Genomic DNA, 22,137 nt, shown 5'->3' with positions numbered 1-22,137 from the left:
GAGCACTCCCTGCTGTGGGACACTTTAAAAGAGGGCTTGAAGGTGCCCACGCTCTGGTCTGGGGTGGCCAGGGCTTGCTCTGTGGTGCTTGTGCTGGGGAGGATGCAGGTAGATCACAGCTGCCAGATAGGCAGCTCCTAGTTGTAGGTCAGGTTGCAGGTTCAGGAGCTCTGATATTTATTGCAGCCTCATGGGATGGTGCAGCTCAAGGGGTTGTGCCAAAGCATCCCCCCAATGCAACAAGCTGAGGGGAGGCTGGGAGCTGAAATTTCAAACCTCAGGAGGGTTGGTTCAGGTAGAAAAGCTTCTAGAACAGCTCTGCATTTCCCAAGTGTGCAAGGCTGTGAGAGGCAAGGAGGTGGTGGGGCCTGAGAGTCCTCATGAAGTTGCTGTAGGAGTTGCTTTGGTGGGGGCTAAAAAAGCAGATCAATTTATTCTCTCAAACTGCAAAAAAATAGACTTTCCCTCTTTTTTATAGTAAAGAAGCTTTTCCCTTCTTCCTTGCCCCCAGGAGCCTAGCAAGCAGGTCAGAGCTCAGCTTTGCAGCTTGCCCATGCTTTTGGTCTGTGCTAAGCCTCTTCCAGCAGTCAATTCAGAAGCTACCCAAGAAGCCAGCAGGCCCTGGGTCCATCCCTCTGCCCTCCTCTGAGCTGGCCCTGCATACAGAAGTGGAAAGCTGGTGGGGTCAGGAGGTGACAGGCAGAGGTGCAAATGTTTGGAGAGGACAGGTAGGAGCTGTCAGCTGGGAAGCAGGAGAGGGCAGAGGGGGTGGGCTCAGGGCTGCCAGGGGAGGGGGGAGGGGGAGAGCCCAGTTCTGCTATTAGCTGATGAGGTTGAGCGCGTTAAGCAGCGAGTGAAGCTCATCCCTTACGCCCTCCAGGGAGCGGCAGATGGTCTGAGGGCTGTCCAGGAGCTCGATGCTGTGGGTGTAGGGCTCGTATTTCACCGAGAAGGGCCTCTTGATGTGTGCTGCGTAGCTCCTGCAAGGAAAGGGTGCAGAGGTGGGTCCTGAGCCTCCCTCAGACCCCTCACCGTTTCACCCAGCTCATGAGTCACCGCCTCCTTTAGGCAGGGTTTCTAGGCTGGCACAAAAAGCTCTGATTCCCCACCTGTCCTGGGCTACAGCAGGAGTTGAGAGCCTGCCTGTTCGTCACGCAAGACCACAGGTTTGACTGAGGTCCCATGGGCTCACCTCAAACCCAAGGGCATGCTGAAATGGTCACTTCCATGGCCATCATTAGGTCTCCTCTGCTTCAATTTCATTTCTCCAATATGCCAAGGAGAGTAAGATGCTAATTGCAGGGAAAATCCATCCTATTACACTACTGCATTCCTAATTCCTGTCTGATATTCATTTCTTAGGACATTCTTAGGAGGAAGTTCTTCACAGAAAGGGTGATTGCCCATTGGAATGGGCTGTCCAGGGAGGTGGTGGAGTCACCATCACTGGAGACGTTCAAGAGAAGCCTGCATGAGGCACTTAGTGCCATGGTCTAGTTGATTGCTTAGGGCTGGGTGATAGGTTGGGCTGGATGATCTTGGAGGTCTCTTCCAACCTGGTTGATTCTATGATTCTATGATTCTTGACTAATCTCTGCTTGGGGAAGGGGGGAACAAGCTACAAGATGTATTAATGGGTAGATTTGAAAGCCAATGGCTCAGGTCTGGGTGAGAGGATAGGAATGGCAGCACCAGATTCAGCAGTTTGAGAAAAGTTGTACTATTGTACCCCAAGCAAGCTGTGGTCTAGACCTCAGTGATGAGCCTGACTTTATCTGATACCTCTCAAGAGCAAGTCTTTGTTGCTCCCTTCCCTTCCTAATGGAGAAGTACATGGCCAAGTGGAAGCAAGACATAAAAAGCCAAGGATAAGGTTTCCCCAAAGTTGCCCATGTTCACTTCCAACATTGAGGTCTGCACACTTAGAATCGTGGAATTGTTCTGGTTGGAAGAGACCTTTAAGATCATCAAGTCCAACCGTTAATCCAGCACTGCCAAGTCACCACTAAACCACATCCCTCAGCACAACATTTAAACACTTTTAAACCCCCTCCAGCACCACCCTGGGTAGCCTGTTCCAGGGCTTGACAAACCTTTTGGGGAAGGCATTTTTCTTGATATTTAAACCTAAGCAACTGGTGCAACTTACAGCTGCTTCCTCTTGTCCTGTTGATGCATTTGCCAAGGTACAGGTTTGGGTTTTTTCCTAGTGATTGTGTAAATATGGAGCTGGGAATCCATATTGAGGTACTCGTGGCTACAATCTCACGCTGGAAAAACCTGGGAAGACGAGGGGAGAAACGGGACTAGCAACAGGCATGCGCCTGTCCTCTCCTGAGGCTTCACCCTTTCGCTCCTGAATTGCTGAGCTTAGGGTACCCTCTTGTGGCTGCTGCGGCTCTGCTCTAGCACAGGGCTGGGGAAGGAGAACTTCCCTTTCTCAGGCAGAGATGCTTTTCTGGCTGGAGGTGCATGCCAGGGTCTAGACCTGAATTCTCGGGGTTTGGGGAACTCAAGTGTAATGATAGAATCGTTTCAGTTGGAAAAGACCTTTAGGATCATCGAGTCCAACCCTTCTCTAACTCTGCCAAGGTTGGTGCTAAACCACATCCCTTAGCACCACACCTGAGTCTTTTAAAACCCCTCCAGGGATGGGGTTCCAGCCACCTCTCTGGGGAACCTGTTCCAGTCTTTGAGAGCCCTTTCGGTGGAGCAGTTTCTTCTAAGGTCCAATACAAACAAATAAGGCCAAGGGACCACAGACAAAGCCACAGACTGGAGCTGTAAGAGACTCAGAGAATCATTTAAATTGGAAGACACCTCTGGGATTATCAAATCCAGCCATTAACCCAGTATTACAGAATCACAGAATCAATAAGGTTGGAAAAGACCTCAAGGATCATCAAAGTCCAACCTGTCACCCAAGACCTCATCACTACTAAACCATGGCACCAAGTGCCACATCCAATCCCCTCTTGAACACCTCCAGGGATGGTGACTCCACCACCTCCCTGGGCAGCACATCCCATGGCCAATTACTCTTTCTGGGAAGAACTTTCTCCTCACCTCGAGCCTAAACCTCCCCTGGCACAACTTGAGACTGTGTCCTCTTGTTCTGGTGCTGGCTGTCTGGGAGAAGAGACCAAACCCCTCCTGGCTACAACCTCCCTTCAGGTAGTTGTAGACAGCAATGAGGTCACCCTGAGCCTCCTCTTCCCCAGGCTAAACAATCCCAGCTCCTTCAGCCTCTCCTCGTAGGGTTTGTGTTCAAGGACTCTCACCAGCCTCGTTGCCCTTCTCTGGACACATTCTAGGATCTCAATATCCTTCTTAAATCGAGGGGCCCAGAACTGGATTGCCACATCCATCACCAAACCAAGTGCCACACTTGCAGGGTAACAAAACTGAATGCAAACAACAACAACAAAAAGTTTCTGCACGCTTCCCCCTGCCCACCTCCCAAAGAGCATAACCCACCTCAATTCCCCCAGGCAAGACCCAGCTCCCTTCCCTTATCAGTGCAATCAGCCACAGGGATGACTCATTACACAGCTGCTAATAGTTAGAAACTTGCCCTCCAACACGGGAGCATTCACTTGACACCTTTTTGAAGCATTTAAGTAGCAACACCAGAGCCTGAAAGTGCACTGAGGGCATTGTGTCCAGCCTAGAAAACTGGTGGGGAGTTTTCTTTCTGGGAAAAGAGGCTTTTCCTGAAGAAGAACGCTGATAATTAGGCATCTGCCAGTAATGCAAAAGATACAGATGTTTGAATGTTTTCATCTCCTTCAGGAACATCTGTGTGGTCTCTGAGCTCTACAAAGAGGAGCATTTGCAGTGCTTGTCACTGTCAAGACTCTCCAGCCTACACTTGGCTGTGGATATGGTGTATTTTTCCTTCATAAATGCAAGGAAATGACTCATTAGGCAACAGTTTGGTGGTGTTTTTTGGTGGGGTTTTTTTTTTTCTTTTTTTCTCCAAGCAGCCCAGTGTGTGTGAGAGGATGGGCTCCCCAGGTGCTTGCTGTTGAGCAGCTGGACCCCAGGCTGCATGAAGGGTGCAAGTGAGGGTGACAAAAGCAGCAGATGAAATCCAGCAGTGCTTGCTCCATGGTTTATAGGAAATCCTCCACTTGCAGGAACTGCAAACTCATGTGCACTGTGCAGCACTTCACCTCATCCTGTCCCCTTCCTGAGCTAAGATAAAATGGTACAGGCAAAGTGTTCCTCTGTCAGCCAGGTGTTAAAGGACTGAGCTTTCCTCCAATGGGCAGTTCTGGATTTGGCCATTTCTTTTGACCAGATGTCCATGGCTAGAGATGCCCCTCTCTATCCTGTTTGCATGGGGAAGCAGAGTTACACTGGTGGGCTGCTGGCTGGGGCCTGTTAACCCATGTTAAGCAGCCTAAGAGGAAAAAAGCTTTCTTTTTCTTTTATTTTCTTCTTCCCCCCCCCGCCCCCCTGGCTAAATCTATCCACATCAAGCAAATATGTTTTGTTTATGTATGAGCTACAAATGATGCCTGGGGTTTGGGGTTTTTTTTTGCTGGTTGAATGACAAATAGGTAAGTTCCCCAGCAGCTGCTCAGAAAGACAAACATCTTCCTGCATCCTGCATTCAGAGAATGCCACCTTTTGGAGCAACTTCTCTCTCCTCTCCTGAAACTTTCACCCACAGAGCAAACTGCTACATGATGCAGAAGCCCACGTTTGAGGAAGACACACTGGAGAGATGCTCCCCTGAAGGACAGCTGGTACCTGACCTGTATCACTTGGCCCTTCAGCAGCAAGGAGGCAGGAGGGGTTCTGGTGGGTGGTTTGTGGACCACCAGCCCTCTGCTGTGTTGCTTGGCCTCCCCTGGGAACTGGAGGTAGGCTGTAACTCCTCCCTATGAGAACCAGACAGATGGGCTAGATTTGCCCCTTCTCACTTCTTCAGTCCTGTCTTCAAGAATGCCTCCCACACCATCCCACCCAGGGGCTGGACCCATGCCCTTGAGCCCAGCATATTTTTGGGAGGCTCTTGGGTGAATCTAAGGGACTGAAGCTGAACCCTGTAGGAACTGGAGAACTGTTTGACTTCAAAAGACCTGACAACAGTTTCCAGAGTACTTCTGAGCCCTTGAACTGAAAGCAGATATGGTGTCAAGCCCTGCTCCAATATATTATAGCTTCTTTTCCTTTCATTTGGGTCTCTCTCACTGCCCAGTCCTACCTCAGTTTATTTTTGGCATCACTGAAGCTCTCAGACACAAAATATACAGGCTGGTAGTTCTGGTCCTGGTAGGGCTGGACAGCAGCAGCATCAGGGTCGAAGTCCCTCACCTCTGGTTCATCTGACAAGGAGTGCTGTGGGCACAGCAATAAAATGCTGGTGTGAAACTGAGGGGATCAGAAAGCACACGTGATAGAGGTGGAGGAGAGGTTGGGTTAAGTCATTTTGCTGTCTAGGGTGTAGAGGAGAGGGGCAGGTTATGCTGGGACTTACTATGAGCTCCCCATAGGAAGACAGAAGCCCAGCTCCGTAGGCTTTGACTATTCCATTCTGCCTGCAGAGCCCAAACTCCACTGTAAACCAGTAAAGCTGTGAAAGGGAGAAGAAAAAAGGCTTAGGGGACATGGCTCATCTTCATCTCCCTGTCACTTCTGAGCCCTTGCATTGTGGCTGGGCTCTGGGGTTGGTTAAATGAACTGATGTCTGGCACTTTGTCCCACCTCCTTACCCTACACCCACTGCTGCCAGAGCAAAGTGCTAAGGTAAGCTGCTGCCACACCAGGACAGGAGGAAATGGTGTGCCTGGGCTGGCCTCCTGTGCCCAGCTGCTATGTGGAGCTGCCATTTGATGCCCTTGGATCAGGACAAGGTCACCTTGGCAAGGGAAAGCCAAGGGAAGCAGATGTCATTTAATCCCATCCCAAAGAGTCCCAGCAGTGCTGCTGTTAGAAATACGATGCTTGATGATACTCTGGTGCCTGAGAAAATTGGGTTAATGTGGAAGCAAGAGCTGCTGTTTAACTGATCCCTGCTCTGCATACTCATTGTGGAAGAGTAGGGCTGGGGCAGCTCAGGTGAGGGCTGTGAGCCTGCAAATCTGGGGCAACCAGGCTGGACCAGTCCCTTCAATACCACAGAAGTGCTACTGGTGAGTTCAAGGCCCCCATCCAGCAAGGAGGAAAACTTACTGTGGCAAGTTTCTCAATTTCTTCATCAGTTGCTCCCAGAGATGCCAGCCCAATGTCCTGGGAAGAGAAGGGAAGGGGCTAACATCAGGACAGATTGGATATGAGGGCTTTACATGTGGATTGCTCTAGTTTATTGCCTTGGGACAACAAACATTCAAACAACAAACTACCATGCATCTGCTGGGGCTTCATTGTGCTCAGAATAAAGGACTGGAAGCCCTCTGCTGTGAGGCCAGGCTGAGAGAGTTGGGCTTGTTCAGCCTGAAGAAGAGAAGGCTCCAGGGAGACCTTCTGGTGGCCTTTCAGTGCTTAAAGGGACTGATAAGAAAGCTGGGGACAGATTTTTGGGCAACCTGCCCTAGTTGCAGATGTCCCTGCTGACTGCAGAGGGGTTGGCTGACTGCTTTAAAAGTCCCTTCTAACCCAAACCATTCTACAATTCCATGACAAAAATGTTTTGCTGCAGAGTGATTTTTTTCACTCTGTGTGAGGGTTCTCAGTCTAGTGCTGCTGGACATTATGTTCAATGTAAATAAATCCTAGAACAAGAAACACTTAGGTGATGAGACTGGGGTCCCTTTGAGCTCCCACCTCGTGGGAACTAATAGACATCCACCTTACCTGAGAGAACTGGGCAAAGGTCTTGTCGGCCAGCATGGGGACGTGCCCCAGCAGCTCGTGACAGCAATCCCTGCCAACACCCGGGGGGGAAAGAGGAAAATGCAGTCAGCAGCAGGCAGAGTTTGCCCATCCTGGAGGGAGGTTCATTGCTGGGTAGGAGGGGTGCCCAGGCAGGGGATACTCACGGCTCGGGGGAGTGCATGGGCGAGGAGGCGTGGCGGATGTACTGCGTGCACTGGAAGACGCGGAAGGCCAGGCTGGCCAGGAAGTCCCTCGCCGACAGCAGGCCAGCCACCGGCCGCAGCTGGAAGCCAGTCCTCTCTGAAACAGTGCAGACCACCTCGGTGGGGTGCAAGGCCCATGGGCTGTGCTGCTGCCCCATGCTCCCAGGAAGGACAGCAAAGGCATCAGTGCTGGGAACCAAAAGGTTTCTGCTGTGCCAAGCCTAAGCTTTTCGTTCTTATTAGGGGGCAACATCTATTTTTTAGGTGCTCACTGGGATCATCTGACTGCAGGCTTGGCCTTCAGTTGCAGTCCTCTCTGAAACAGTGCAGACCATCTTGGTGGTGTGCATGGCCCATGAGCTGTGCTGCTGCCCCTTGCTCTCAGGATGGACAGCAAAGGCATCAGTGCTGGGAACCAAAAGGTTTCTGCTGTGCCAAGCCTACACTTTTCATTCTTATTAGGGGGCAACATCTATTCTTTAGGTGCTCACTGGGATCACCTGACTGCAGACTTGGCCTTCAGTTGCAGTCCATTGTGTTTAGCTGCAGTCCCTACCACCTCAGGTCCCCCCTGTCCTCTCCAGGCTCTACCAACTCTTCTCCCAAACCTCAGCTCACGTGCTCCTCCCTTTTGGTTCAGGTTTCCCAGCTGTAGCTGCCACCCCCATGCTGGAGGGCTGGCAGACTCTGGAATGGGTGCCCCAGGCTTGCACCCACCTTTCAGGAAGCGGGAGACCTCCTCCAGCTGAGGGATGTTGTTCTCATTGTAGCCACAGAATTTCTCCAGTAGACTGAAAGCTTCGAGGTACTCCTTGCAGGCATGGGTGGGGTAGAGGCTCTTCAGAGTGCTGTACACCTCCTTCCTTCAAGACAAGAGGTGGCAGAAGTTCAGTGCCTTGATGTGTCTAGACCTCTCCTGTCTTCTGGCTCAATGCTATCCCTCTAAGCTTCTTGTCCTTTTTCCTTTCATTTCCTTTTGCCACCACTAAGTCTATGTGCACCTTGCTAGGAGTATGTAACATATTGACACATGTTCCAGTGAGCCTGCAAAGTCAGCAGTTGTATCTACACAACCTTATTTCTGACCTTGAAGGTCAGAAGATTGTATTAAAGCTGTTAACTGGAATGAAAATATTCCCTGCCAGTTAGCTCCTGAAGTTGCACCATGAAGACAGTTAATATAACCAGGAGATGACCTCGTTTAGGAGACTCTGTAGTCAGCTCATATAAGCTGGCCTTGTTTTCAGAGGCACTCCTGCAGCAACTCTCCTGCAAATACTCATGTTCAAAGGAAGCATTTTCCTGTGAGGCCAGTGAGGTACCATGCAGATGCTCAACACAGGCCTCATGCTTCTATAACTGCCCTTTGATTGGAGGCTGTTTCTAAACCAGGACCCCTTAGAGAAGTAGGAGTCTGAATTATCTACCTCACCTTCTGGGGAGACTCCTTAAGAGGAAACTCTTGGGGGCTGCAGCATGAGTATAATTACTCTTGGTGCAGCCCCATGAGAGGAACAGATGGAGCATCGCTGGTTTGGAGGCAGCCTGCTCTGCCAAATGCAGTCCCTACCATCAAACACCATGCAGTGGCTTTGGTAACAAGCTATTGAGTAGGTTGCTTACACTCCTGACAGTTTCCAAGAGGTCACACCCTGTGATGGCTTTAAGACTGTCTTTTTAATTTTTCTTCACAAAGTTTGAGCAGAGAAAGTGCAAGAATGTAAATAAATCACTCTTGGGTGTAAGAAAGCAAAATAATGATTGTTCTAAACACTTCCATTGGAGAGAGCAAAATGATTAAGAATCTCTGCTCAAAACAAGGTTGGGGAGTTGGGCAGCCTCAGCTTGCTTGGCCTCTGTCTGCCTGCTTCTTCTTTTCTGGCTGAAGATAACACACTGACCTTGACAAACTAAGTCTAACAGCTTCTCTGCTTGACTCTCTGCCTTCTGCCAGGGGAGCCTGGGGGGAGTCCTTCTGGCTGGGGTGGGAGGCCCCTTGGGGGAAGCAAAGGGGGCTTTGGTTGTGCTTTTTCTGTTGGTTGTCCATATTTGTGAATGTTGTGAACAGTGTCTATTTGTACACATTCATTGCATTGCCTCATAGAGTGTAGTTTTGCTTGTAAATACAGCTTTGATTTGCTTCCAGACTGAGCTAGCCTGGTCATAGAATCAGGGCACAAAGCAGTGACCCTGGATGTTAAACTGGGAAGGGAAATGGGGAGGGGGGATGCTTTCCAGAAGAAAACTCTTGGCTTTAAAATGGAAGAGCTGTGGCCTGTTGTGGAAGGAAAAGCAGAGCCAAAGATGTGGAAAGCAAAGCGGATCTGTGCTGTGAGAGGAAGACACATGGGAGATGTCCAACCCCCTCTGGGAGCCTTTGCTACACAAATGGAACTGTTTTCCCCTAATAACAAGGCACACACCTCCAGTTTTAGTTTGATTTCTGTGTTTAATGGCATAAGTGTGGTGAGGAGAAAGCACTCTCTAATTCTCTGGAGCATTCACTAGTGGCTGGGGAGTAGTCTCAGGGTGGCACAGAAGAAGAGCATCTTGCTAAGGTGTTGGTGTGGGACAGGGATTTCAGCTCTCACACTGTTACACACCCTAACCACCTGGGTTTTGACTCCCAACTTCTAGCAGTGAAGGCAGAAAAGGGCACAGACTAAAGGAGGGCTCACCAGGTCGCAATCTCCTCCGCTGTGTACTCCACACGTGGGATTGGGTCCCCACTGCAAGGCAAACACAGTTACTGGCAGCAGCAGAGCACAAGCCAGGCTCCTCTCCCCTTTGCAGAGGGAAGCACTCTGGAGAAGCTCAGCAGGCTGGTGCCCAACCTCCTTTAAACCAAGCACAGGGGTGGTAGGACCCAGTCTCAGTATTGGGTCATTCGTACAGACACCACAAATACATAGAGAGGGAGAAGCACTGCCTCAGCCAGAGGTTATAAATGAACAAGCAAATGAGCAAAAGCTTAGCAGGCATAACTTTTTCCAGACAAAAAAAAAAAAAAGGAGAAAAAAAGGTTTTCACTGGAAAAAAAAAAAAAAAAAGAAACTTTGTGTGAAAACAAATTAATTTAATGTGCCTGAACTTCAGGGGGGCTGCTGGCTCCAAGAATGAATCAGCTGTTGGGAAATAGAAGCAGCCAATAAAGAAAAACTAAATGCATTTGGACTGCAGAAAAAGATTGTCAGTGAGATTAAGGATGGCAAGAAAAGAAAACCTTAACGTTGACATAAGTAGGAGCTAAAGCAAACTGACACTTTTGTCTTTTCTGCATCATAATTGGCAATTGTATTTCCCAAATCCTTCTGTTCTGTGGTGGAACAAATGAGATATTCACTTATCACAGCAATAAAGCACAGCTCCTTTCCATTAACAGCCTGGAGGGATGCTGCACTGTGGCTCATAAAAGCCAACCTGCAGATGAGATGTGAGAGAAGACATCTCAAATGGGGGCAGCAGCTCAGGACAGTGCTTCTTCCCATGTCCCTCATGACTCTCTTGCTGGCACAGTGACTTTCTGTGCACTCAGTGTTAGGATGAAACAGCAATGTCTATATTCTGGGCTTCAAATCTGCACAGAAGATGGAACCTAACAGAGCAGAAAGCCGTGCTGGGATCACACCAGTTGCAGGGGTAGCTTGAGAAGGTGACCCATACAATTTCCCTAGCCACAGCTGAAATCCACATTTCAAGTCCTGCTCAGAGAGAGACAGGCTAGAGTTTTCCTGAATAGGATCTAGGGATTATATTACAACCCCAGCTGAATATTAGAGCTCTGTCTGATGTTGTAGTGAAAGGGCTGAGAGCTATCACTGCACGCTTCAGAAAAGAAATATTAAGTAGGAGTACAAGAGATAATCTTAAATCTCTATAAGACAATGATAAGACCATTACTGGAATCTATTTAATTTACCAGAGAGAGTAAAGAGGTGAACCTTTTAATCTAGAAATACCCTCATAGCCAAAAGAAACATAAAAAATCTGATAGCAGAATTCAATCTAGCAGATGAAAGGTAAGTATGATCCAGTAGGTGAAAGCTAAAGCTACCAAAGTTCACTTTAAAACTAAACTCCACTCTATTTTTATTTTTTTTTTCCTTACAGCCAGGATAATGAATCATTGGAATAGATTTTCTGGGCAGCTTTTTCAAGTAGTTGGAAGACACTTAAGTTGAAAGGAAATATCATTCTAAAAGAGATGCCACATTTCAGAATGAAATTCAACAGCCTGATGGAATTCTGCACGGGTTTTGTCATGCAGAAGGGTTTCTTCTGGCTTTATCAATTCATATTCATGACCACAGACAGTCTTTAATTAAGAAGAGGCTGGAATACAGAGAGTGAAGAGGGACACAAAACAGGCTGAATGGGGAGACAAAGTATAAAATCACAATCCTCACTCTCAATACAGACTGGGGGATGAGGTGTTGGAAAGCAGCTCTGTGGAAAAAGGATTTGGGGGTGATGATGGACAAGAAGCTGGACATGAGCAGGCAGTGTGAGCTTGCAGCCCAGAAGGCCAATCACATCCTGGGCTGCATTCAAAGCAGCATTGCCAGCAGAGCCAGAGAGGTGAGACCTTACCTGGAGTGCTGTGTGCAGCTCTGGAGCCCTCAATATAGGAAGGACATGGACCTGATGGAGAAGGTCCAGAGGAGGGCCACAAGAACGATCAGGGGCTTGGGGCACCTCTGCTACAAGGACAGGCTGACAGAGCTGGGAGTGTTCAGCCTGGAGAAGAGAAGGCTCCAGGGACACCTAATAGCAGCCTGCCAGTACCTGAGGAGGGCTAGAGGAAGGATGGGGAGAGACTGTTTGCAAAGGTCTGCAGTGACAGGGTGAGGGGCAATGAGTTCAAACTGGAGAAGGGCAGATTTAGATTGGATATCAGGAAGAAGTTCTTCACTATGAGGGTGGTGGAACACTGGAACAGGTTCCCCAGGGAGATGGTTAGATGGCTGAGACTCTTTCCCTGGAAATATTCAAGGTGAGGCTCAACAAGGCCCTCGGCAGCCTGATCCAGTTTGGGGATGTCCCTGCTGACTGTGGGAAGGTCAGACTGGATGAGCTTCTATTCTATGATTCTATGAAAAGAAGTCTCATGCAGGTGGCACAGTGACTTTCCATCAGCTTGCATCAGTGTGGCAAGGATGTCAGGAAAGAGACTTACTGCTTATAGTGAAAAGCAATTTCTGCTATCGATTTCCTCCTCTGGCGATACACTTGGTCAGAGTAGCCCTGTGGTGACAAAAAGCAGCAGAGATAGGATTTTTAACCAGCTGCTACAATTTCTTACCCAACAAAGTCCATCACTGCCTAGAGAAACTTCTCTCATGGTGGTCATTGCATCACAGCTCCCTGCCCAGCTGCACTGAGGTGTACTGCACCTCCTTCCTTCTGAGGGAAGGATCAGGGCTGCAGCACAAGGACATGCCCACCCAGACCAACTCACCGGGTGATCCAGATCTAAGTCGGGGTCAAACTTGGTGACCAAGTGGTGGCACTTGTCCAGCTCACAGATTTTTCTAGGAAACCAGTGAACTGTGAGGAGAGAGAAAGTCACTGTGGGAGTGAAGATGGAACATTCCCTGCTGGGGAGGAGCTGTGGAAGCGAAGAGCATCTTTGGCTAAGATGGGGTTGTGAGATTACAGGAGATACATACAACAAACAGCACAAGACACATCTGTGCCTCCTGGGCAGCAGTCCCACACTCTCTTGTCCTAGACTCAGCTCTAATTCCATGGTCAGCATCCCGTGACGTCCCTACCCACCTCTCAGCAGAGTATTTTGTGATAAAAGTCAAGGAGAAGATGAAAATTGGCTTTTGTTCAAGGTTCGTGATTCTGGACTTCACATTAAAAGAAGACCCAGAGTTTTCAACTGGCTGCAGAGTGATTGCTGCAGATCTCTAGGGATATTTCACAGTAAGATTCACTCTGCCTTCAGAGCAAAATGGCATGGGGAGTGCCTTGTAGTTTAGTGAGTGAAGCTGCACAGAATTCCAGGCACATAGTTAGGAAAGGACTTTATAATCCAAAACACTGGAGTAAGGCTGGAGAACTTTGTAGGAGAGGTGTGAACAAAGCATGACATTTCATCTCCTATTTCTGTCTTTTCCATTCAGCACCAGAAGAATTGGCTACAGACTCTGCAGCCTGCTGAGAAATAGACAAGGAGGGAAGTGGCTTTCAGGATTCAGGTGTCCCAGGGGCAGTCTTTTCTGTTTTGCTCGAACTCAGCACTTAGAAGCCCTTTTTTCTGGGAATAACAAAGTGTTCAAACAGCTCAGCCTCCCTCCCAAAGCGAAACAGTTTGTAAGTTGCTTACATTTGTCTTCCTTAGTGGTCCTGACGTCTTCTGCTACCCTCTTGATGGAGCTAATGAAAGTATTGAGATCAGAGCTGTGGACTTCACAGCGCACAAAGTACTCCAGTTCAGCAGTCCCTTCACGGGGCTTTCGGCTAAGCCTGGTCTCCAGGTGGTGGATTTTAGCTTCAAATGTCTTTGGGGCATGGAAAAGGAGAACAAAAACCATTAAACAACACTAGAAACATCTGGGACTTCCCAAAGAGGCCCAAATGGATCCATTGGAGAGGGATTCCCTCTTAATTTGTTGGGTTTGTTTTGGGGTTTTTGTTGTTGTTGGTTGGTTGTTTTTTGTTGTGGTGGTGCTGGTGGGTTTTTTAGATACTATTTCTTCCTCCCCTCCCCCCCCACTAGGAAAAACACACTTATCCATCAGTTCCACAGATTTTCCTTTGGGACAACCAGTGGGGCTGGTCAACAACTGTCAGCAGAAGCCTTCCACAGTGCTAAAGAAGATCATAGCAAGAGAGGAAATTGCTGTGGGAAAATGACACCTGCTATGAGTCCTTTTCCTTTGATGTCCCACTTAGGGCTGGTTTTGTGCTGGTTGGGCTGGAAGGGGTTGGGCATGACGTAGGAGGGGCAGGCACTGGGGCACGGCGCTGTCCCTGGTGCTGCCCTACGGGGCTGAGCTGCTCTCAGTGGCTGTGACATCAGTTTGGGGCTCATCATCATCAAGTGACATCATCTGCATTCACTAGCAGAACTGGCACCATCTAGGATCACTAGCAGAACTGGCACCATCTAGGATCACTAGCAGAACTGGCACCATCTAGGATCACTAGCAGAACTGGCATCATCTAGGATCACTAGCAGAACTGGCACCATCTAGGATCACTGGCAGAACTGGCACCATCTAGGATCACTAGCAGAACTGGCACCATCTAGGATCACTAGCAGAACTGGCACCACCTAGGATCACTGGCAGAACTGGCACCATCTAGGATCACTGGCAGAACTGGCACCATCTAGGATCACTAGCAGAACTGGCATCATCTAGGATCACTAGCAGAACTGGCACCACCTAGGATCACTGGCAGAACTGGCACCATCTAGGATCACTAGCAGAACTGGCACTATCTAGGATTGCTATCTGCCCCTCTGCTCGGACCCCACCTGCAGTGCTGGGGCCAGCTCTGGAGCCCTCAGCACAGCACAGACAGGGACCTGTTGGAGTGGGGCCAGCGGAGACCACAGCAATGCTGGGAGGGTGGAAAGCCCTCTGCTGTGAGGCCAGTCAGAGACAGTTGGGCTTGTTCAACCTGGAGAAGAGAAGGCTCCACGGGGGACCTTCTGGTGGCTTCTCAGTGCTTAAAGGGACCAGTAAGAAAAATAAGGAGGGCAGTGTAGTGATAGGCCAGAGTAACGGTTTCAGAGTGAAAGAGGGTAAATTTAGATTAGAATAAGGAAGAAATTCTTCATTGTGAGGGTGGTGAGGCACTGGAACAGGTTGCCCAGAGAAGTTGTGGATGCCTTCTCCCTGGCAGTGTTGAAGGCCAGGCTGGATGAGATTGTTGTGGAAGATGTCCCTGTCCACAGCAGGAGGGTTGGAACTAGATGATCTTTATGATCCCTTCCAACTCAAACTGTTCTATGGTTCTATGATTCTTTAACTGTCAGTACAAGCCCAAGTCCTTGGGCAACGACCCAATCTTTCCGAAGTCTCTTCAGGACCTTTGGTAGAGGGAGGGACATGACTTCTTTTGTTAATCAGAGGCAGAAAGATGAGAAGGAACAGACACAATGGCACAGGTAAATTCAATTTAGGGCTGTGGGGTTTTTTAATGTACCTACCAACCTCACTATTACATTGTCCCCTCAGCAATCAATACCTTTGCATTAAGCTGACAGCCCTGATTGCATTACCTATGCTTTGGCTGCATGTAACACATACAGAAGAGTGAAACCAGCTTCCCTGCAGCCTAGTTCATGATGAGGCAAATGTCATTATGCCCATCTGCTTTCATATCTTGTACCTGCATTGCCAGAGGGATCTGGGAAATGAATCTTCCTCTGGTGTGCCTTGACATGCTTGTCTTTTTATTATATTTAAAGCTCTCTCTGTGACAAGCTCAAAGAGCTTTTCTTTTCTTTTTTTTTTTTTTCTTTTACTAGGACAGCTCTTGATGCAGCAAGTAAATTGCTCCAGGGGAAAAAAAAAAACAACCAAATAATATTTGAACATAAACTGCTCCCACTTCTTCCTTGGTGTTTTAGAAGTTTATTGACTTTAAATGTAGTGCAACTTAAAATCTACCAAGCACAAGAGCCTGCACTTCCATGTTTCATACCTGCTACACATTTGGAATGTTACACTGATGGATTTTCCATGCCTGATCTGGCAGCTGTGCACTTTTAGGAAGGAGACCCCAGCCATGGCAACACCGAAGCTTTCATCTGAGGAGCCTGTCTGAGAGATTCTTTCAGTCTTGAGACAACAACCATATATGGCCCAGAAAATAACTTTTCTTGCCACAGTCCTGTTAGAGGAGATGCAAGATGGTTTGTCATTGCTGAAGGTCTTAAACATCTGTCCTAAAATTATCAGAGAACTGCAGAAGCAAGCCTGTAGGCAACAGGACAAAGGAAGTGATTCCTCCTCCCTATCTGGGATAAGGGAGACTTCATCTGGAGTGCCGTGTCCTGTGGAAGAAAGGCATTGATGTGCTGTTGCAGGCCTTGTGGAAAGCTGCCAAGATTTATGTGAAGGAGTGAGAGAACAGGATTTGTTCAGCCTTAAGCAATGGGACCAGGGACATTGGTTCACTGACTACCTAGTGGGAGGGTGTAAAGAAGACCAAGCCAGGCTCAGCTGAGAAATGCACACAAGAGGCAATGGGCACAAGCTGGAAGCAAGGACATTAAGAAGAAAAAAGCCTTTGGCCATGAAGGCAGCCAAACATTGCTCAAGGGTTCCAGGGAGACTGTGGCATCTCTACCTTGGTGATATTCAAAAAGCAACAAGCACAGCCTCGAGCGACCTGCTGTGACTGGACCTGCTCTGAGCAGGAGGCTGGACTGGAGACATCCAGAGGCCCCTTACAACTCACATCACTGATTAACAGGAACAAATTGTCCTCTCCTCTCACTGCTGAAGTCAATGAAATTAAACTACTGTAGATAAAATATATCTCAGAACGCCACTTTTGAATCCTGACTGAAATTTTGAATTCTGGATGAAAATGTCCTACATAAATGCAGATGGTCATGTTTTAATCACTCTTTAAACAGGCAGCACTTATCTCTGTCCTTCCATTCATGGTACTGAGATCCTAGATAATGCAAAATTATATTGTTAGCTAGGGGGGGAAAGCTCAATTAGTTACCAGTTTTCCCTTGTATGACAGCTATATACAGGGCACATCTCTGCAGGCAACCAACAGAACCTTTAACACATGAATCAAATTCATCCCTGAAGGAGGGAGGTCATTTTGAAATCAATATACCAGGGTGGAGTTGTTCCTGTAACTCTTTGCCCAAGGGCCAGCATGGCAATGCCATTTACAGACTGCCAAAAGCTTGACCAACAAGTAAGGTGGGTTTGGTCTGCAGCCATGCAGGGCACACATCTTGCTTTGAGAGTGGGATCACAGCCTGGCCATGAGATTGGAATGCTGAGCAGTGGAATGAAGCTGTCAGACTACACTACAAACCACAAGGGTGTGGCTTGTAGGTGTGAAACTATGTGATAGTAATTAAGTAAAACTAAGGCCAGATTTTAACAGCACTACCAGACTGAGGTAAGGCTCATCCTTAGTGATGGAAAGTAAGTCCATGACTGTGGGGACACCAGACAAGTAACTGATCATTTGCAGCAGGCAGACATGGTCTGAGTTTTCTTTAGTAGACTCAAGTGATATTTCTCACAGAAGAGCCATGAATCATAGAATCAGTCAGAGTTGGAAGGGACCTCAAGGATCATCTAGTTCCAACCCCCTTGCCATGGGCAGGGACACCTCACACTACATCAGGCTGGCCAGAGCCTAGAAGTGTTTAAAACCTAGAAGTGTTTAAAATAAGACTGGATGAGGCACTTAGTGCCATGGTTCAGTTGATTAGATGGTGTTGGGTGATAGATTGGACTTGATGATCTTGAAGGTCTTTCCCAACCTGGTTAATTCTGTGCCTCTGTGATTCTGTGTGTTCCCTGGGTCCCATACAACAGGTTAGGTACTCACCTCAAATACCTTAAGTGCACGGGACAGTGGTGAAGTCTTGGTTCCCTTGAGCATGAAGAAGAGGTTCAGCATGGCTCTCCCATCCTTCTCCTCAAAGACAATGGTCTCTGTAGACTCTGCAGCATCCGTGGCTGCAGCAGCAGCAGCAGCAGCAGCAGCAGCTTCTCTTTCCTTCCTGGCATCTTCGATGAGGCTTTGACGTCTTCCGATGAACCGTGGAGACTGAAGGTAGAACAGAAATAAATAATAGGTAGGTAGCTGCATGAGGTATGGCCAGTGTGTCTCAGCACAGGAAGGAGGGGAAGGTTGCACTGACGTGCCTGGGTTTGTAGTGGATCATCTCCTCAAGAGGGCTGGAGCTTTAGCACTGAACTTTAGGAAATGTGGAGCTTTAGGGAAAAAAAAATCTGTGTAAAAGATCCTGGAGAGTGGGCTTCTACCCTCACCTCTCCCACCAAGAGTTTTCAATATCCTTCAAAAAACAAAACCCAACCCCAATCTTATGCAGATTTCAGGCATCTGATGAACTCAAGTGAAGAGGTGTTGGATAAATATGAAGTAGTCTGAGAAAATATAGGCTCTGAGGGACAGCTGAAACCCAGAGCTGCAGCCTGGCCAGAAGACATGGACTGTCTGCAGGTGTGTGAGTAGAGCACCTTAGCTAAACCATTCCCAGGATCCCACACTATATTTTCTTCTGACATGAAGTGGATGCTCACCCACTGAAGTGTAACTGGAACCACATCCTTACAGCCCAGGGAACAAACTCCTCCCACTGAGCTGGAAATGTACTCAGTCCCAACAAGCTCCTGCAGATTCCTGTTCCTTGGAACTGCACCTAAAATGCTGTAACTGCATGCCTGGGATCATGTTAAGTCACTCAGATTCATAGTGAGCTACCAATTAACTTCAGTCACTGCTGTTTCTTTTCATAGATTCATAGAATGGGTTGAGGTGGAGAGGACCTTCAAGACCATCACAAACAGCTCAAATAGCCATCTATTTGGTGTGGGTCTTTTTATGATCAGTTTTCCATTTAGAGGCAGCTTGGCTGGTTCAAATTTTCAGTGTTCAATACCCAGACCCTCAGAACTTGCTAAAAGAAACCTGGAGCAGCACTGTAGAAGGAGCAGCACATAAAGCCATCCAGTCCCTGCATGTAGAGTGGGACTGGCTGCAGTTCTCCCTTTTGATTTCATCAAAAATATCTGGAAAGGACACAGATGTTAAACAAACAGCACCTTCCCTACCTTGTGTGAAAACCTGAGGAATGTTTGGCAGCCTGCTCAGCTACCAAATCCATTTGCTCTTTGATTTTTCAAAGCCCACCTAGTATTTCCTAGGAAAATCCTCAAGGATGCTGTAGCAGTGTAAAAGTGACATTTGAAATGCAGCCTGGGCAACCTGTGCCAGTGCCTCACCACTCTCATGGTGAAAAACTTCTTCCAGACCATTTTTTTAATCAAAACACCCCTCTGAAATGACATTTGCTCATCCTCAACCCCTTTATTCCTTTTTGAAAACCCCTTCTAAGAAGTAAGCCCTCACTGCTGCTTGCCTACATCAGGGGTTTTCATGCCCAAAGAGAGAAGACAGCTAATAAATACCCTCAGCCATAAATTTCAAGCCTTGTGAGCATGTGTCTGCCTTTCAGTGTGTTTTATATCACTGCTGTGTTTAAAGCTGAGCCCATGTTTGCTTTAAAGCACCTGCAATAAGCAGAGCAAACAGCCTGGTGCCAGCCACAGCAACCAGGCTCTGCAGCAGTCCCAAGCCAGGCAGTGTGTTGGCTAAAAATGTTTTATCACACTGTGCCCCAAGGTGCAGGATGTCCCCTCCCTCTTGGTGCTCAAGGCCAGGATGAATGAGGGTCTGAGCAACCTAATTCTAGTAGAAGGTGTCCCTGACCATGGCATGCTAGGAATTAGATGATCTTTAAGGTTCCTTCCCCTCAAACCATCCTAGGAATCTATGACTTTACTTCTGGGGTAGAGTGGAAGAGAGGAAGGAAGTTAGACCCCCATGTTGGGGCTTTAAATCAGGTTAAGGTCTGGCTGGCAGGAGTTCAAATAGTGAGAATTGGGTGAGTGGAGAGCCACACCAGGACAGGCATCCTTGACCACTCAGACCTGTGTGCTGGGATTGGGTGGACCCTGGCAGGCAGGAATGGAGGAGTTTGGTCCCTATCAAAGGATCCTGGAAGGCACCATTGGGTTCAGATCTATCTACAGTGAGAGCTTTAATTTGATTTTGCAAAGTATTTATTTGCCTACCTGGGGCCTCATACATTCATTGACTTCTTAGAAAGGGCTAGCTTGCACCTCCTAGGAAGGATTAATTCATTTTTCCTCCTTTGAATTAGTTTTAACCCAGAGTGCCATTAAAAATCCTGTGTTCTGAGTTAAAGTGCTTTGCCTTTTTCCTCCTAGCTCATTATTTGCAGCAAGCAAGAATGTTTGTAAAGCCTATCTCCCTCTCTGCAGCCTGGGGACAGTAAGGTCCCACCCCTGCATCCCTGCCTGTCTTGCCTCCAGCTGCTGTCTCCTGCCCAGCTCTGCTTGTGTGCTCTGTCACCAGCTACATTCCTGGCCTGTCTCATAAAAATGGTTAACAGCAGAAAAGGTAAACAGGTAAGAGAAGATTTTCGCACAGCGTGAGCTGGATGTTTGGCTGGCTCAGCTGCCACGTGAAATACTTGTGATTGTAGATGTGTTCTGGGCTGTAAAAGCCTTTGCCCACCCCATTTTGCACATTTTTCCCCTGCAGCAAGGTGTTGGACCACCTCAGACCTGCCAGAGGTGATGAGTAGGGGCTGGGTGGCTGATCCTCCCTGGCCACACTGACACCATACAAATGCAGAGTCATGCCTCTTGCCTGGTAGAAGCCAATAAAATACATGGCAGGGTTGTGGAGGTCTCCTGTGCTAGGTGAGATTTTGTTTTATCCATCCTTTTTTTTCTGAGAACTTCCATCCAAAGAAGGGATGCAAAGATGAGCTGAGGTTTTATTTCTGCCCCAGGCTGCAGAAGCCTCCAACCCCAAGCAGGTTGCCCAAGCTCCTGGCCAGCACACACAGTGAGCCTTTTTGCTCAGAGGCTCATTTCCCACCAAACACAAAGCAGCACCTCAGAGTGTGCAATAACCAAACACTCCTCTTCTTCAGACAGTTCAAATACTGATTTGAGGAGCAGCCTGGAAAATACCAGGTTTTCAAGAACCACTTAAGTGTTCATTATTTTGCCAGAGTGAAAATGGTTGTGTGTGAGAGAAAGATTCCTTGATTCCTTCATTTATTAGAGAGCAAACTAACCTCCTTGTTTCCTAACAAACACATTCCACTCTCCAAGACACCTCTCCCTGCCTATGTGCTGGCTGCTTTTACTGAGTCAGAGCATCACACAGCATCCAAAGGAGAGGGGGTTGAAAAAGGCAGTGGGTGCAGGGGAAGGAAAGGGGAAGCTCCATAATTGACCTGCTGGAATCACCCTGCAGATGCCTGCCAAATGCATTTGCTCCCTAACTCAGCACAATTCCCAGCTTTCCTCCTGCTGAGCACCCCAAGCAGGGTGGCCTCTCAATGCACCCACTGTCACCAGCTGCCCTGGCTCCTCCAGTGTCACCTACAGCCTGGTCACATTTCTGACCCACAGGGCTGTCCCGTGCCAGGAGTCTGCAGGCTCCTTCTGCCTGCCCTGGCATTTTGGGTTAGGAAGTGAAATACCCTACAGCCAGTCCAACAGGTTGCCCAGACTTGGCTTTTTAAAGGCATTTGGCAGCTCAGCAGGAAGTTTTCCTCTCTGTTCCCTGACACACACAGATCTGTGTGCAGAAGCATTTCTCAGCCTAAACCCAGGGCTGAGACCACATCGAAGAGGGCTGGGAACAGAAACGGGGAAGGATATGCTGGGTGAGATTGAAACTGTGGCTGCAGCAGCAGGGAATCAACTGATTAATTTGCCTGTGCCTCATGTGTTGCCTGAGATAACAGCCACACTTTTTCACCATGCTGGAACAGCTGAAATCTCTGCAGGTTATTGCCTTGAGTCCAGGAGAGCATTAAGATTTTCAAATCACCTTTCACTCTAGGGATTCCTTGTTACTCCTGCCTTAGGTCTGTGGGTTATTCACCTTGATTTTGGTTGGGGAGGGTGGAGGTTGCATTAGTTCAAGGGTTTACCCCTCTAAATGTTTGCATTTCACATGTACCAGTATGTAGAGAGAACTGTTCAGGTCATTTGCCTTTGCCAGCCAGCAGCCCAGCAGTGCCCATGTGGGGAACTCCCGCAAAGGCATTGTTGGTCCCATCTATCCCTGCCTGCCTCTGCAGCTACAGGAGAGGCTGCAGTTTTCAGAGGGGAAGGGAAAGAATTGGGGTAGGGTTGTCTTACCATGATGGCCTCAGCTTGCTTGGAGTCCAGCTCCGACACCGCCCTGCGGAAGCCTTTGGCTGCAGAGGTGGAGATGTTCGGGGTTGGCATCTTTGCTCTTCCACAAGGCTCTGCTCTCTGCTTTCCAGCTCCTTGCCAGCTTTTTATAGGGCAGGGCTGACGTCAAATCT

At 48.3% G+C, this 22,137-nt stretch overlaps 1 protein-coding gene across 1 annotated transcript; it reads right to left on the bottom strand.

Moving 5' to 3' along the window:
* Positions 1-820: 820 nt before the first annotated feature.
* On the bottom strand, positions 821-22,057 carry TH (tyrosine hydroxylase). Its single transcript, XM_054390469.1, has 13 exons — positions 21,968-22,057; positions 17,580-17,801; positions 13,363-13,537; positions 12,487-12,575; positions 12,205-12,272; positions 9,707-9,757; positions 7,746-7,891; positions 6,990-7,125; positions 6,805-6,874; positions 6,184-6,240; positions 5,489-5,584; positions 5,216-5,349; positions 821-980 (listed from the first exon to the last, which is right to left on the bottom strand). Exons 1-13 carry the CDS (start codon positions 22,055-22,057, stop codon positions 821-823), a joined length of 1,494 nt encoding a protein of 497 aa, XP_054246444.1.
* Positions 22,058-22,137: the final 80 nt, after the last annotated feature.

Source organism: Indicator indicator, chromosome 21, assembly GCF_027791375.1.
Source record: "Indicator indicator isolate 239-I01 chromosome 21, UM_Iind_1.1, whole genome shotgun sequence".
Taxonomy (NCBI): domain Eukaryota; kingdom Metazoa; phylum Chordata; class Aves; order Piciformes; family Indicatoridae; genus Indicator; species Indicator indicator.
This window is presented reverse-complemented; position numbering and strand designations above follow the sequence as displayed.

Coding starts and splice junctions, on each gene's coding strand:
- TH (XM_054390469.1), bottom strand. CDS start 22,057: ATGCCAACCCCGAACATCTCCACCTCTGCAGCCAAAGGCTTCCGCAGG. Junction 12,273..12,486: donor ACTTAGATCTGGATCACCCG/GTGAGTTGGTCT, acceptor TTGTCACCACAG/GGCTACTCTGACCAAGTGTA. Junction 6,241..6,804: donor CCTTTGCCCAGTTCTCTCAG/GTAAGGTGGATG, acceptor TTCTCTTCCCAG/GACATTGGGCTGGCATCTCT.